The following is a 17,698-nucleotide window of genomic DNA, read 5'->3' as shown; positions in this document are numbered from 1 at the left end:
AGGAAAAAAATAAAAGGCGTTTATTCTAAAGAAGATGGGGGCTCAGAAAATCTGGAGTGCACTGGGCCTGGGCAGTGAGGAAACCCGGGCTGTGAACACCAGCCCATCTCAGTCGGCCGCAGGTACCAGCTCCAGGCTCTCGGCCCACGGGTGTCCTGTGCTTCCTCGGTCCACAGGGCAGCAAAGGGCCCCCTTGTACCTGTGGAGGTGCACACCTGCTCCTCCAGCCATGTTCAGGGGCCCGGGATTTTTGTTGGCAGCTATAATTTATCTCACCCCAGGCCCCGTGCTACCCACATGGTTAATCCTCGGTACAGCGCTAAGAAGTATTTATTATTCTCATTCTGCCACGAGTAAACTGAGGCATACATTTTATGCCTTAATTTTTTGCCAAATTAAGAAATCTGCCCCTGGCTTCCCGGGCAGGAAGCAGTGTGGCCGAGCAAGGATTTGGCCCCTGGGTGCTGGCCACTACATCCTGGCTCCCAGCAACAACCTGGAAGAGGACAGCATTCGCCACTGGGGCCTGCCAGGCCCAAGGACTCAGCCTGACTTCACCGAATTTCATTCATAATCATTCTTTAAACACATTCTGCGAAGGAAATATAGAGTCTGGGGGAAAGCATTAGCAATAGCTTTGGGGTGTTGACTTCTCCTAAGAGAGCTCTGGAGCGTGGAGAGTGGGGAGAACCATAACCCCACGCTCCGTGCACCGCTCTGGGACACTGTGTTAGGGACGCTGAACCCCCATCGCTAACATAGGAATGGGCTGTTTCATAGTTTCTTGCGATGGTGCAGGTTCGTTTACTTGGATCTCATCTCTCCGTGCCTGTTGATAAGTTCTTTTTTACTCTCGCGTTAGCAACTCAGCTGTCCGTTTAGAGTCATCTGAGCGTTTTTAACGATATGCTTCAGTTGCCCCTGTGTGTGGAGCAAAAGGAGGAATGCTGGGGGGTGGGCACCCTCTGCCCTACAGAGGGCAGAGCCCCAGGAAAACCTGAGCGGGTACATAGTCTGTGACTCCCACCTGGGGTGTAGAGGAGAACCCAAAACATTCCAGAGAAGGCAGTATAGGAAATAAGCAGCAACCAAAAGGCCAAATAATTCCTATCAGCTGACTGTTAAAATGCTACTTCCATTTAAATACAGTGGAAATCTGACCAGCTACTTTAAAAATTGAAAAGGCACAGGCAAATAAGTTTCTGTAAGCTCAGTTTATAATTTCATATAGTTTACAATTTCATTTCACAGAATGATGTATATCAGGGCCAACTTCCTAGATTTCAGGTCTGTGAATTTTGACAAATGTGTCAATTATGTTGTCCAACCAAGGGGGCAGCGAAGTGCCCGAGACAGTACCCCTCAGAGTGGGGGCCGAGTGCCATCCGCTCTGCCTCCACCTACCTTACACATTTGCCCACTGCCTCAGCACTTCCCTCCATGGCAGTGAAAGACAGACGGGAGGGTGGTGACCTAAGTTCCACCCCATCTCATGGCAGAAATTCAGTAGGTAAGAATTCAAAGAAGGGCATTTGGAGTGGCTCAGGCTTTAAAGAACACTTTTTTTGGAGCAAAGTAAATACCCAACTGAAGAGATAAACATAATTTCATTTTCAATCAAGAGCCACTAAGACTAAGTTGACCTTATTTCTAGGACTGAGGATTGAGAAAATTTTTATATGTCATTCAAAATCATTCATGTTTATCACACTAGGGGATCCAGGTCAACGCCGACAATGGTAAGTCACGTAGACAGCATGTACCCTCAACATGACACAATGAACATGGCCCTTCCCCTCTACGGTCTTGCTTCCAAAGTTGTACAACCCCAGTCTAATCATAAGATAGACATCAGATAAATCCCAGCTGAGGGGTGGGCTACAAAATCCCTGACCAGTAATACTCCCCAAAACTGTCAAGATCATCAAAAAATAAGGAAAGTCTGAGAAGCTGTCATGATAACTAAATGCAATGTGGTATCCTGGATGAGGTCCTCAAACAGAAAAGGAACATTAGGTTAAAACTAAGAAAATCTGAGTAAAATATGGATTTTAGTTACTAATGATGTGTCAATATCAGCTCACTAATTGTGACAAATGTGTGGGGTATATGGGAACACTCTGTACTATCTTCCCAAATGTTCTATAAATCTAAAACTGTTCTAAAATAAAATATTTACAAAGATCATTCCCCAGGCACGTGGGTGGCTCAGTCAGTTAAGCATCTGCCTTCAGCTCAGGTCATGATCTCGGGGTCCTGGGTTGGAGCCCTATGTCAGGCTCCCCACTCAGTGGGGAGTCTGCTTCTTCCTCTGCCCCGTTCATGCTCTCTCTTTCTCAAATAAATAAATAAAATCTTTAAAAAAAAAAAAATCATTCCCAGTGATTTTTAAAATAACAGGAAGTGGTACCAAATGTCTTCACTGTATAGTAGCCAGAATTGATTGAATAGAACACATAACAAGTTATAGCTCTTGCTCTTTGGAGTTTGTAACATGAGCAAGGAAACAGGAAACTTAGTATATTCTAGGCCCAGTGCTGGGCTCATTATATATACTGTCCAATTCACTCTTCACCAAATCCAACTGAGGTTGCTCTTATTATCCATATTTTACCCACAAAAAACTGCTAAGATTTGTCAAGTGCTTCCATAGTACCAGGTACTATGCTGAGCACCTGACTACAGTATCTTCTTGTTCAATCCCCTTACAATCCTGTTTCATGATTTCCTTTTTTACAGGTGAAAAACCTGAGATACAGAGAAATAACTTGCCCAAGATCTCTGGGTTTGTACATGGTAAGGCTGGATTCAAATCCCCAAACCTGCACACTACGCCAGGGTTGCTTACGTGGCATCTGAGGTCACCACCACGATCATCACCTGGCGGGGGCAGGGGAGAGATTCCCAGGTGCTGCCCCAGCCAGACCCACTCAGAATCCTGCAGGTGCTGGAAAAGGCACCTGAGTCTGGCTCTGTGCAGGACATGCCCATTTTTTGCTGCCTCTTAGATATCCTACTGAACTGGGGCGCCTGGGTGGCTCAGTCGTTAAGCGTCTGCCTTCGGCTCAGGTTGTGATCCCCAGGTCCTGGAATTGGGCCCCGCATCAGGCTCCCTGCTCAGCGGCAAGCCTGCTTCTCCCTCTCCCACTCCCCCTGTTTGTGTTCCCTCTCTCGCTGTGTCTCTCTCTGTCAAATAAATAAATAAAATCTTTAAAAAAAAAAAAGATATCCTACTGAACTTTGCTTTCTGGGTGATCATCAGTGTTGGTTAGGACCTGTGTAGAGATCTGGATAAGTCAGTGAAAAGCCTCATCATCCATTATTATATGGCGAGTCTCTATCCTCAAATGCTGCCAGTATCCACCCAAACCATCAATTTTTTAAGCTCTCCTATAAAAGTTTTCTTTTATAACCAGATGCATTTCTGCAGGCCCAGGGTCTGTTGTACCGTATCTATTAGCATGTCATTAATTCTACATTTATATCTGAAATATACAGAGTGTTTGTATTTTTGCTATCTTCTGATTTGAACGGCTGGCTCAAAATTCGCCACCTGTGTGCTCCGGAAGGAAACAAAGAAGAAACATCAGCCAATTGCTCTAAGAGCAAGAATTGACTGAATTTGGTAAAAACCCCTCCCCGGCAACATACAAAGCAGCCAAAGCAGCGTAGTTTCAAAAAGCACCTGGGGTCTCATGATGCCCAGGGCTAGAGTTGGCGGTGGGCCTGAGAGCCGCCTCTGTGCCCAGACTTGGTTTGCTCCCCTGACCACCTCCTTTCTGAGGTTTTCACATTTATAATCTGGAGATGTTGCATCCGCCTTCTCAATGCCCACCTGGCTCAGGCAGATGGCAAGAGGAAACATTGTGTAGCTCCCATATTTTCTCTTCCCACTAGAACTGTGAGCAAACTGGCAATTCAAATCAGGGGCTACTCTACCTAGGAACCTGTGTGAGCAAATTAATAAACACATGTCTGATTACGACAGTTAAGAGAAGTCATTTCTAGATACGCTCTGACTGTGCACATGCTTGCTCAGATACAGGGATAGCTGCTTGACCGGACCCTCTAGGAGCTAGACCAGTTGACGCACTATAAGTCCAGTTTAGAGCAATGACAGAGGGGGGGCTGCTACCAGCCACGACAAATCCACGAGGATTGCACAATTGTCCTCACTGTCACCTCTCCTAGCATGTTCTGCGTTATTACGGAAGGTACCTGCAGGAAATGAATGTTTAATAGCATCTAACACCCCTCCCCCAAGTCACCCAAGAAAGCAGTGACACTGAAGTGCCATTACTAGAAAGGAGGTTTTATTTCCTGAAGCAGATGGAGGAGGATGTGGCATCCAGTGTGGGCTTGAGCAAAGAGACTTCAGAGCTCCCCATCTCTGCACACACCACCTAACCCAGATTTCTGATGATAATCACAACAATACATCTTAATACCCTAATTATGCTGCTTCTACTTATCTTGACATTCAGACTCTGGAATAAAAGAAGATGTATTATATGTAAACCAATTATGGGGAACAGAGGAATTTAACAAGATAGCAATGTATGCCATGTGATCATCCAATTATAAGCTTTTCTTAATTACTATGAGCTAAACATGAGCTATCACAGATTTAAAAGCATTCCTAAATCCTGGATATGAATTTTTTAAAAGCACAATGGAGGGAAGATCAAACTTTCTTTCTCTGGAAGGGTTTCAGGGCAGGGGGTGGGGGGCACAGCTCACCATAACAAAGGAAAGAAGGTCCTCAAAGAGCTGAAAGGTGCGCCAGGCAGGGGCTCGGCACAAAGGCGTGTAGCCAGGGTACCTGCGGGGACCGTGCCAGACCCCGTCCCCCGGCACCACGCAGGGGCAAGGCAGCTGGGTCAGTGGAAACCATGCTTATAGGACGCGGGAGCACCAACAGATCAGTATGGTGAGCCCAGAGGCTCCGCTCTAAGTTAGCCCAAAGTTATGTGGATGAAAAGTAACAATACTCTTGCAAAGGTGGAAGAGGAGATCAGCTTCATGTAAAGAGCATAATGACTAGTGCTTACACAATGATGTTTTACCAGGAATGATAGCTCCCACTCACTCGGCAACATCTTATTCAATCCCTAGAGGCATTTTCATTATCCTTGTTGACATGCAAAGAAACAGAGACAGGGCAAGTACACATATCCTGCTCAGGGTCCAACATTCAGAGGAGCAACCAGGAAACAGAAGCAGGCAGTCTGACTGCAGAGACCAGTCGTCCCCCCGCCCCTCCCCGGCTGCACGGTCGGCCCTGACGTGAGGCCAGTGGGATAGAAAAGACCTTCCACATCCTGTTACCCACCCCTTGCCCCCCGACTACCACCCACACCACGCTCTCAGATCTAGCCCGAATTTGGCAACCATGCATTCATATTTCTATTTATATATTCACCATATGTAGATTGATATATATTTTGCCTTTTGAATAGGTTTTGTTCCTCTATCTTTAACACAAGCAGACAAGACAAGCTACTTGCCCGTTATTTGAAACTTACGTGGATTGGCGAGGCGGGGTCAGGCTGAACGCTCTAGAACAGAAATCAGAGGTCTCTGTGTCATCATCTCATGATTTCAAGGGTACATTAGTGATGGTAAGAATTAGAGGTGGTCTTGCCTTTAACAGGGAATACTGGCAGCTGGCCATGACAAGGCAGAAGAGGAGCACCCACATGTCCTTGCAAAAGCCTTGGTTCAATGTCAGAAATCCGAGGAGGGAAACCAGGACAATGAGTAGAACTGCCAGCACATTTTCCTTGACATCTTCTGTTCTGTGTAAAATAAACAAATGCAAACAAAGGAGATAAAAGGTAAGCCTATGTCTAAAGATAACACCTGAACACAGTGACAGCAGAGTAGTCGCCTTCAGCATGCCTTTATATTTGGTAACAAAATTTTAAGGTTTCTTTTCCTTCTTTCCTTCCTTCCTTCCTTCCCTCCTTCCCTCCTTCCATTCTCCCTGTATTTTATAAGCAAAATCCATATTTTAACCCCAGTTTCCTATTATTGAAATAAATGAAATACAATTCCACTGAGTCTCCGTGATCACTAAACTGGGCCTCCTGGGGGAAAACAGTTAACTATTCTGTCTGCTACATGAAATGCGTTTCAGACAAAGAGCTGCACTGGTTCCTTTCGATGGGGGGAGAGGGGGAAGTGCATTAACACCTGGCTAAAGCAGGAAATCCCTTCCAGATACAAGCTCTGCAGCCAGAATTTGCTTCCCAGTTTCTGGAGCCAGGAGAGCTCCAGCCAGAGAGCTAACGTGCAGAGGGTCTGACTGAGGTGTGTCATGACCACAGTCTCCCTGGGTGGTGTTCTCTTGAGGGACCTCTGGGCTCATCCAGAGAGGGGTGCTGTCACTGAGTGTGAAGGGAGACAAGTAAGGGAGCTTGAAGGTGCTGAGACAAAGGGATGAAGGCTGGATCTTGGAGGCTAAGTAGGACGGGGAGGCAATGACGATAGGAGAAGCTGCTAGATGAGAGCAAGTGGATGGGTCAAGTGCTCAGGATGGCTGGGCAACATTTGAGGAGGGATTATGACTTTAGGGGTGAAAGACTTCTACGGAAGGACAACATGCCGGGCATAGTGATGGGAGGAAGAGGCTGAAATGGGAGTAAAGGAGTGTGGTGTCGACTGCAAGTTCAGGAGCGTAGATGGGTCCTTCCCAAGAATTCTGAGCATATTTTTTGCCTCACCAATTTTTGCTCACAGACATACATTACTGTTAGGAAGGGATTATTGTCTACTTCATTCCTGGCAAGTGGGCACTCGTGAGCATTTTTTTGGTAAATGAATAGACATTATTTTAAAGCAGTTTCAGATTCACAGCAAAACTGAGGGGAAGTATGAAGAGTTCTCACACAGCACCTCCCTGCAAACACACACACACACACACACACCCTGTCCCACCGTTAACGTCCCCCACCAGAGTGGTACATTTGTTATAATCAGCCAACTGACAGTGACACATCACTAACAACCAAAGTCCGTAGTCCGCATTATGGTTCATTCTTGGTGTAATACATTCTGTGGGTTTGGACAAATGTACGGTGAAATGTATCCACAATTATAGTAGCCTGCAGAGTATTTTTACGGCCCTAAATATCCCCTGTTCTGCCTATTCACCCCTGCCTTCCCCCAGCTTCTGGCAGTCATGGATCTTTTGGCCATCTCCACAGATTTTCCTTGTCAGACTGTCAGATAATTGGAATCATACAGCAGGGAGCCTTTTCTGGTCAGTTTCTTTCACTTAGTAATATGCATTTAAGGTTCCTTTGTGTCTTTTTTAATTAATTAATTTTTTTAAAGATTTTATTTATTTATTTGACAGAGAGAGACACAGCGAGAGAGGGAACACAAGCAGGGGCAGTGGGAGAGGGAGAGGCAGGCTTCCCGCGGAGCAGGGAGCCCGATGCGGGGCTCGATCCCAGGACCCTGAGATCATGCCCTGAGCCGAAGGCAGACGCTTTAACGACTGAGCCACCCAGGTGCCCCAATTTATTTATTTGAGAGAGTGTGAGAGAGGGAGAGAGAGCAAGAGAGAGCAAGCAAGGTGAGGAGCAGAGGGAGAAGCAAGCTCAGCACGGGGCTCAATCCCAGCACTCCAGGATCACCACCTGAGCCGGAAGACAACCGCCTAACCGACGGAGCCACCCAGGGGCCCCTCTTTGTGTCTTTATATGGCTTGATAGCTCATTCCTTTTTATCACTAAATACTATTTTACTATATGGACGTACCATGGTTTATCTATTCACCTATTAAAGTACATCTTGGTTTGTTTCTAAATTTTGGCAACTATGAATAAAGCTTCTATAAATATCCATGCGCAGGGTTTTGTGTTAACCTAAGTTTCTAATTCATTTGCACCAAGGAGCATGATTGCTGGGTCATATGGTAAGAGTATGTTCGGTTTTGTAAGAAACCACCAAGTTATCTCCCAAAATGGCTTTACCGTTTTGCCTTCCCACTAATGATGGAGGGGAGTTCCTGCTGCTCCATACCGTTGCCCACATTTAGTGCTGTCAGTGTTTTGGATCTGGCCATTCCAATAGGTGTGTGTATCTCACTGTTGTTTTCATTTGCAATTCCCCAATGATGATGTGGAGTATCATTACATATGCTTATTTGCCATCTGTATATCTTCTTTGGTGAGGTGTCTGTTCATATCTTTTTCCTATTTTTTAATCAGGCAATTGAGATGTATAGAATCAAGATGCATAGAAATGTGAAGAACTCAGATATTATGATGCTCAAGCTGAAAGTTAAAAAAAAATTTCTGGGGGGATCAAAATATATTTGGTAAAAAGGAAAATTTATGGGTTTTGTTTGTTTGTTTTCCACTAAGCACTTCTAACAGAGCTAAATATATTTTGTTAGTTCAGGTCCATAAAATTCTTTATGTATTTTTTAGAGTGCTCATAACAGTTTGATGTACACTTAAAAATATCCAAAGGCTCAGGAACTTTTAAAAAAACAAAAATTTCAATTAAATGAACAGACTTTTTTTCCTATTTAGGGGGAAAAATAACATTCCTGAAAAATATTTTTCCCCAGATTCTCCTCCAGCAGGACTCCATTCCCCTGCCCCAGGCCCCCATCATTCCACTCGCACGGCTCCTCATGCATCTCTATTTAAATACCAGGTGAAAAAGTTTACTCACTGGGCAAGGAGTGTCGTGATTAAGGCTGTACTTTAGAAAGATTTATCTGGCAGAGGTTGACAAGATGCACTAGAGGGGAAACAGCAGAGCGAGGGGAAACAATACTCCAGGGGAGAAGTAATGAGGGTCTGGAAGAGGGTTAAGGTTGGGAGGCTGGAAAGGCAATGTGACTTTGAGACACAACACAGACCAGAGGGGAAAGGACTTTGAATGGACTGTGTACAGTGAAGGGTTGACTGAAAGAATAAAGATGATTTCAAGATTTCAGTCTGGGGAAGAAAGATCGTGGCAGAGTCAATGGCAGAAGTTGGGAAGGGGAGCTGGTTTGCAAAGGGACGCTGATTTGTTTGTTCACGCAAGACTGCTCGGCACCGCTCTAGATACTTGGAATACGTCAGTGAATGAAACTTCTGGAGTTTTCTTTCCAATGGGCAGTGGCATAAAATATGTAATATGCACAAAAAATAAGTATATTATACAGCGTTTGGAGATGATTAGTGCAATCAGAAAATAAAATAGAACAAGGTGAGAAGAAGTACGAGCGTCTCAGTAGGGCACTGTCGTAATTTTCAGCAGGGAGGTCAGGCTAAGCCCCACCGAGAAGGGTCACTTCTCAAGTGTGCAGCACCTGGGGACTCCTACATGAAGGGGTCAGGAGGCACAGGTTACCTGCCAAGGTGACTATGGTATGAAAGAGTGACCAGCAAGACAGGAGGAAAACCAAGAGGGGGCTGAGTCCTGGAAGCCAGGAAAGGAAAAGCATACCAAGGAAGAGAATCGACTCTGTCAGAGGCTGCACATGGGTCTAGTAAAATGACGGCAGAATGGTGAGGTCAACGATGACCTTGACACGGGCAGGCCTGGAGTCTGTCCGGGGAGTGAATGGAATGGGCTTATGAGAAAATGGGAGAAGAGAGACCGCAAACGAGCACGGGCAGCTCTTCACGGAGTTCTGCTGCAAAACAGCACAGAGAAACCGGACAGTGGCTGGTGGGAGAGTGGGTTGAGAGGACTTCTAAGGATGGGAGAATGCAAGCACGTTCTCAAGACGAGGACGATGACCGCGAGATCATTCGAGGAGCAGGAACGCTCTTCCCCGCAGCTTGTCACGTGGCTGACTTGTCTTCTCGTTTCTATCTCCGTCTGCATGCGTCACCTCAGGAAAGGCTTCTGGAACCCCCCGTTCTGACATGAGTGTCCCTTCGTCCCCAAATTTCTCTACCTCAGGCCTTTGTGTGTGTCTTTCATGTGTCTCCCTCGTGCGGCAGAATTCGAGCTCCGTGAGGGTAGGGCTCTAATCCTCAGTGCCCACTGCGGAGGAGCCTCGCACGGAGCAGGTGCTTGGCTTTGGGGGCTTTTTAATTTGTTGAATGAATGAACAAAGGAACGAAATGATGCTCAGATGGGCAGCTTTTTCTTTTAGAGGCCAACCCGGAAAACTAGATAAATGAAAATAAAACTGATGTGTTTTGCAAGATGAGGTAATAGCAGAATAAAAAACAAGAGAAAATGAAGGAGGGGCGCCTGGGTGGCTCAGTCCATTAAGCGTCCAACTCTTGATTTCGGCTCAGGTCAGGATCTCGGGGTCCTGGAGTTGAGCCCCACGTCAGCTCTGCACTTAGCAGGGAGTCTGCTTGAGATTCTCGCTCTCCCTCTGCCCCTCCCTGCTGTGTGCTGCCTCTCAAATGAATAAACAGATCCTTTTTTAGAAAGGGAGAGAGAAAATGAAAGAGCATTAGGACAAGTTCAAAAATATATGAGGAGAATGAATGCCGAACCGAAAGCAAACTGTAAAGTCTGCAATTATAAGAACCATGAAGGTATGATCAGAGAAGGAAGTATTTTCAAGGAAGATCAGCCTGAATTCCAGAATAAAGTTGAAAATTATCAGGCAGAAGGCCTTAAGCTATGGGAGTTTATAGCGATGATTTGCTCAATTTTGGTGCTTGTAATTCACCAATTTCTTCTACTTCCTGCCCAACCCTTACTGTTTGTTTTTTTATTATGCATGCTTTCCCTTTATAAACCTTAATTTGGCAATTCAAGTTCATTAATCCATGTGGAGCTTTAAATACAAATGCCCCCCAATGAATATCAAAGGTAATTTATTTATGCCTTTTGAAATTTTACTATCAGAGTAAAAAAATGTAAAATTTATTGTGTAAATTCCTGTTTTCTTAAACAGACCTTTCAGATCATCGCTGTCCTAACTAAGAAGGCGAGGTACGGAGGTGTGCCGTAATACAGCCCTACACTGTACTCAAGGCCAGGCTGAAGGGCTGACTTCTCATGCCTGGAATCTGTATTTTTACAAAGCTCCCAGGTGATTCTGATCCACAGCCTTGTTTGGGGAAAACACTCTCCTTGCAAAGGTCCGCTGCTAGGTTTTTCCAGGTTAGTGTTTGGGTTTTTCTTCCTCTCTCCTTGCTGTTAGCTCAGGGTTCATGCTGTCTTATTTCCCCTCTTAACTGGCCATGAACTAGAAAACCAGATCCCCTCATGTGCTAATAGATGCCTGAAAGTTGGCTTATATGGGCTCTGAAGATGAGGTGATTTCTCCTATGAATTAAGGGCCTAAATTTTAGTGTCTGGGCTTGACAAAAGCTACTTTGGCTGCCGTAATTTCATTTTATTTTTATTTATTTCTCTTCTTTCTGGGTTCTGGGACACATTCCAGGTCATAATAACAATAACAGCAGCTAATATTTAAAGAACGCTTTCTATGGCTAACTTGATTTAATCCTTGAAATCTCTCCGTATATAAATTATCCCCATTTAACAGACAGGAAACTGAGGCGCAGGGAGGTTTCACCCCCATCCTTAGATCACAGCACTAGTAAGTGGTGGACACTGGGCCTGATCCCCAAGGTCTTCCCACACCAGTTGGGGGACCCATGAGTAAGGGAGTGGTGCTGTCTCTACACATCCCCGAACACTGCCTTGCAACCCAGGGTGACCTGCAACAGAAGTGATTAAAACTATAAAACTCTAAACTTTTAAAAACTGCAATAATCTTCATCAACCTTTCTTAGACCTTAATTAAATTTTCGGTTAATGTGTTGCCACTGAGTGGATTTAAGTAACACACCTAGAAATCTGTAGAAATATTTGTTTCTAATATAAAGGGTTAACACAAGGTAATCCAACTTTCAAGAATTCCTTTTTAACAGAAAATAAAATTAATATTTCAGAAAAAAAAAACCTGCCTTATCTAACAGGATGTATTATCTTGGACTAGTTCAGTCACGTTTGAAATGTTCGTCTTAAGTGTGCGCCCCTGGGGTGACATAGCATTGTTAGAAAAGCCATTAAAACTCCATTCCCTGACTTGTGGGTCCTGAAATTTACTATTGTAATTTTGCATGACTATAGTTTTTTAGTGTGTGATCACACCATTTAAGACATTACTATAACAAGTAGTCACTGGGGGACCTACTACAGCAAGGCAGGGAATCAGCCTTCCCACTGCCCCCACTGGCTGGCATTTAACCGTGAAACTCTGCATTGGCTGATGACGGGGTCAGTAAAGGTATCTTGGATTTTCAAACCAACACTCCCATCAGAACTGCATGGCCCCTGAAGATCAAAATCCTGTCCTTTGTAGACTGTGAGATGGGGGTGGGGGGTGGGGGCAGAGGTGGAAATGGGAAGACTCTGACCTGGCCCCCACCTCCACCATGCCTTAACTAACTGGACCCTCTCCCATCTCCCTCCCCGTCCACTGACTACTTCTCCAACCCCACAATGGATCAATGGAAAGAAGAGGCGAGAAATAGTAAAAGGGTTTAAAAGGAAAGACTAACATTCCAACTGGTGGATCTCTTCATTTGCCCTTGTCCCCCCCTCACCGCCCCGCCCCCCGCCCACGTCCAGTCGGCCAGGCTCTGTGCTACCCATGGAACCTCAAGCCTTCCTACAAAAACGTGGGAAGCCACGAGGAGACCAATGCATGACCCCGTCCCCAGGGCTAACCTTGAGTCTATACCATGTTCCCCAATTCTCATATCTCCCACTGTCTCCAGTTTTCAGGATCTCACCGCTTCGCCTTTGGGTTTGCAGCACAAAAGGTATACGTCTTGAAAATGTTCCAGAGAACATGAGCAAGTGGCAATTTCTTTTTACAAGCATGCGAGTGCACTCTTATGCCCCCATTGTGTCTTTCATCCATGCATTTGTGTGCTCGGCAGCTTACCGATCAAGTAACGCCAACAAGGTAAGTCGATCGTACCACACTTTAATCCACTTGCCAGGGAAAATGATAAACTTGTAAAACTGCTCTCGGTTAAATTTTCCTTGTGTTGAAGAACATGACGAGTCTTCCAGATCCTGACTCAGATGCTTTTAGGTACCAAAAGAAACAACAGAGAAAGGGTTTCATACTGACATGTTATTATCATAAATATACCTCCTAATAACAAAAGTACAAAAAGCAGATGTTCCAATTCTGAAACGTAAACCAACATATTTCATAAAAATGGGTACTCTCAGAGAAAGATAATGATGAACAAAAAGAGTCTTTCTTACCAACACACTTCAATTCCATTATAATGTACCATTAAATTTACTCCTATCAAAACACTGCTGCTAATTAAGGCCAAAAACTGCCGTGAATTCTCATAAAAGATCAGAATTCAACAAAAGATCTGAAACGGCTTAATTTTTGAAAGGTATGTTATTTAATGTAATGTTGAAATAAATATTTGAATTTTACCAAGAGTAAAAACATTTTCATTGCCAATTTTGTAGATCGTTGGTGAGGCCTGATATAAGAAACACTGAGCTATCTGTAGAAAAAAATCTAAACCAATAAAACAAATGGGAAACAAACGGGAAAATTTAATTCCAGGTTTAAAATGTATTAGCCCCAAATTCATCTCCGGATGGCTCTAATCTTGTGGGGAAGAATTTAATTTTGAAAAAAATAAATAGTCTTCATGGATTTGTCTAACATTCATAATGAGTAACCCTTAGGAGCCTGGCACAAGGTTGGGCACGGGAATATAAGCAGACGCAGTCCGTGGCATCCTCCTGCCTGTAAGAAAACACCCCTTGGACATCTAACAGTCATGCAAACTCAAAACCAGACACTGAATGCACACCAGGGCCAGCACTGCACATACAAAACAAGAGCTGGACTCCCCACCAGAAAAGCCAAGGGGATGCAGCACTTGATGAGGTGAAGCTGAGGGATCTGCAGGACAGCAAGAAGGAAGAAAAACTTGTGAGGGCAAAAATCAAAATTTATTTCCTCTGACACCCGATACCATCTCTGAAACATAAGCAGCGAAAGCAGCCTGTTACGATGGCATTTCCAGGGACTACACTTGCAATTAAATACCGGTTTATAGTTGTCTCATTTATTCATTAGCAAGGAGGAATAAAATGCTCCATATTTCTAAATTTCTCAGAAAACTAAAGGTTAGGCCTTTCAAATCTAATGAATTTAATATTGACCTCTGTCGATTTATCATGAGATCGACTGGGGTCCTTCTAGGTTTGTGCATCATTGTAAAATTACTATGCAGTATTAACTATTGGGATTCTCCTATCTTCTTTAGGAGTACATATGCATGCCCGGATGATCAGTTCTCTGATTGATTTTATACACATCCACTTTAAATTCACTTGGTACTTTTATTTTACTTTTTAATCTCTAAGTTATCATTTTGTTTCCATTTCAGATTTGTCTGACTCACCTCTCCAATTAAATGCTACATTACATTGCATGTTAGAATTATTTTTATTCTCTTCTTTCTTGTTACCTCGTGGAAACTATGATTGTTTAATGTACACATAGAGATATTAATGAAATAAAAGATTGAAGAGAATAATTTAAAAAAAAATATTGACCTCTGTCATAACCATCTTCAAAAAATATGCGTTTTTCCCTTCTTGTGCTGTTAAATAGAACCTATAGGGCACACCTGCACACCTTCTCATTGTCAAGCTCAGGTGCATTCCATGCTCACCCTGCCATAGCATCAGTGAAAGCCCAAGACTCTGGGGCACCTTGGGGTGTTGTTCCCTACATTGAATAACACTAGGTACCATGCTTTTTAAAAATAGTTTTATTAAATATGGAGTCAATGCAAATACACATCTTTTAAATGTATGTAGGGTATTAAAACAAAAAAACCCAATTCAGTGACTAGCTGTGTGGCTATCACCCAGTATAAGAAAAAAAGCCTTGCCGTTAGCATAGAAATTCCCTGTGGACCACTGCTGGGTCCCATTCTTTTCCCTCTTCCTTCAGGGATCATCACTGTCCTGAATGATGTGTTTATCATGCCCTCTCTTCTCTTCGGCCTTACGATGCTTACATCCACAACTTCCATACCGTTTAGCTTTATGTTTTTGAACTTCGTAGATAGGAAATCACAGCATATGTATCCTTTTGCAACTTGCTTTTTCCCTTTTTCCCTCCATTCCACATTATCTTCCTGAGACTTATCTGTGCTGTTTTACAGCTGTAGCATCCATTTTCACAGAATAATGTTCCATTATGTGGACATGCAAAATTTTCTTTTTCATTTTTTTTTTTGGTTTTTTGGGGTTTTTTTTTTTTTTTTTTTTTTTTTTTTTTTTAGCATTACACTGCTATGGACATTCTTGGGAATGTCTCCTGGTACATAGGTGCAAGGATTCTGTGGAACATAGACCTAACATACACTTAGAAATGGAATTGCTAAGAATGCAAATGTTCAACTGTACCACGTGTTCAACTTTACTAGGAAACAAATGGACTTTTCCAGAAAATGCACAAATCTATCACAAATGCAATTACTGGGAATGGGGAATGTTCAATTTACTAGGAAACACTTTTTTTTTTAAGATTTTATTTATTTGAGAGAGAGAGAGAATGAGAGAGAGAAAGCACATGAGAGGGGGGGAGGGTCACAGGGAGAAGCAGACTCCCTGCCGAGCACGGAGCCTGATGCGGGACTCGATCCAGGGACTCCAGGATCATGACCTGAGCCGAAGGCAGTCGCTTAACCAACTGAGCCACCCAGGCGCCCTTTAGGAAACACTTTGGAAAAATAAGATTTCTAAACCGATTCTACTAGTTTATAATCCCACCCACAGCAGGTAAATGTCGTGTTGCTCCACATCCTCACCTCACCATGTGATAGCGTCAGGTAATTTTTTATTTTGGCTAATTTGCCGTATAAAATATTTCAGTTTTATTCTAATTTGCATTTCCTTCATCACTAACGGAGTTGAGCATCTTTGTCCACTTTTAGTTTTCTTCGTGAAATCATTTACCCTTTTCTCCGTTGGGATGCTTGTTTGTCTTTCATTAGTTATAGGTGTCTATGTACATGTGTGGGTATCTGTACATTATGCACATATATGATCAAGAGCTTTATTAATGATATGTTAGATATTTTCACCGTTTATGGCTTGTTTTTTCACTTTCCTTATGGCATTATTGATAAATTGGTGTTCTTAATTTAAGCGAAATATAATTTATCCATTTTCTCCTATAAAGTGCAAAAGTTTTGCACTTTTTGTGCCTTGTTTATCAAATCCCTTTCTACCCCAGGCTTGTAAGGATATTTGATTATATCATTTTACTTAAAGTTATATACTTTGGCCTTTCACATTTGTGTTATTGGTCTACCGAGGGTCTGTTCATGATATAAGGGTCCATTTTCTTTCCCATAAAGAAAACTATTGTCCCAGTGCCATTTATTAAAATGTTCATCCTTGGGGCACCTGGGTGGCTCAGTCGGTTAAGTGTCTTCCTTTGGCTCAGGTCATGATCCCGGGGTCCTGGGACTGAGTCCCATGTTGGGCTCCCTGCTCAGTGGGGAGTCTGCTTCTCCCTCTCCCTCTGCCACTCACCCCTTCTCATGTTCTCTCTCTGAAATAAATAAAAACTCTTTAAAAGAAATAAAAAATAAAACGTTCATCCTTTCCTCATCAGTTTGCCAGGACACAAATGCCTGTATCGGTGTGTCATCTTAAACTTTAAATTTTAAATTGCTTTGGCTATGTCGCTCTTCCTTCATCTCCTCTGGAACTCTGACAAGGAGTACGATAGCCCTTCTGGCCCAGAGCTCCATCCTTCTTAACCTTCTTCCCTCTTTTCCTCTCTCTCTCTCCATGCTACAGCTAAATAATTTGTTCAAATCTGCCGTTAAGTACCAAATCTCCTATTAAATCCCTTAAAGTTTTATTTTTATTATTATATTGTTCATTTCTAGTATCCGGTGCTTTTTTCAGATTTGCTTGGTCATTACATGGCCTTTTGCTTCTTACTTAGATTTCCATCACTTCTTTTATCTCTTTATAATACATTAGACATACTTAATCCATATTTGGAATCTAATCATTATCATTTCTAAATCCTTTGAGAGTCTGTTTCTGCTTTCTGTTTGACTTTGCTGGCTCTTATTCATGGGAGTATGTTTTCTGGTCACTTTTCCTTGGATCCTTATTAATATGAATTCTTTGACAGCAATAATAAAGCTCTGTTCTTCCGGATTAAAATTTACCTTTGTTTCTGCTAGGCACTGGAATGCAATACCAACCTGGCACCATTTTAAAATAAATTATTTGTGTGAGGTGCTTGGATCATCCATGTGATCCAAGGTGAAGAAGGGCTGCAAAGCCACACCGAGGTTTGAGGCAGGAGTTCTCTGTGCAGTCCCCTTAGTGGGGATGGTGTTGATTGAGTGTGGTTAGTTAATCCTAAGAGGAAGATGTGGTTTCTTGAAGTCCCAGATTAAGTGGAGAGGCTCCCGTTAGACTTCCCACATTGTACTCTGTCTGCCATTCTCTGTGCACAGAGACCATTAAAGACAAAGAACCCCACATGCACACCCATGTGTATAGCAGCAATGTCCACAATAGCCAAACTTTGGAAAGAGCCCAGATGTCCACTGACAGATGAATGGATAAAGAAGATGTGCGTGTGTGTGTGTGTGTGTGTGTGTGTAATGGAATATTACTCAGCCATCACAAAGAATGAAATCTTGTCATTTGCAACGACGTGGATGGAGCT

The 17,698-nt window shown here is 43.3% G+C and overlaps 1 protein-coding gene across 1 annotated transcript in view; it reads right to left on the bottom strand.

The window, feature by feature from the left end:
• The window catches only part of PCNX2 (pecanex 2), a 313,479-nt gene that overhangs the window by 203,805 nt on the left and 91,976 nt on the right, over window positions 1-17,698 (bottom strand). The window contains exons 10-12 of the mRNA XM_073879043.1: window positions 12,884-13,029; window positions 5,645-5,798; window positions 5,526-5,558 (exon numbers count right to left, since the gene is read on the bottom strand). Coding sequence (XP_073735144.1) covers window positions 5,526-5,558; window positions 5,645-5,798; window positions 12,884-13,029 — 333 coding nt within the window. The remainder of the gene's footprint in view (window positions 1-5,525; window positions 5,559-5,644; window positions 5,799-12,883; window positions 13,030-17,698) is intronic.

The sequence above is a fragment of the Callorhinus ursinus genome, unplaced genomic scaffold (genome assembly GCF_003265705.2).
Source record: "Callorhinus ursinus isolate GAN/ISIS: 27379988/994484 unplaced genomic scaffold, GSC_fseal_2.0 scaffold32, whole genome shotgun sequence".
Taxonomy (NCBI): Eukaryota; Metazoa; Chordata; class Mammalia; order Carnivora; family Otariidae; genus Callorhinus; species Callorhinus ursinus.
The sequence above is the reverse complement of the archived record's forward strand: the minus strand, read 5'-3'. Positions and strand labels throughout refer to the sequence as shown.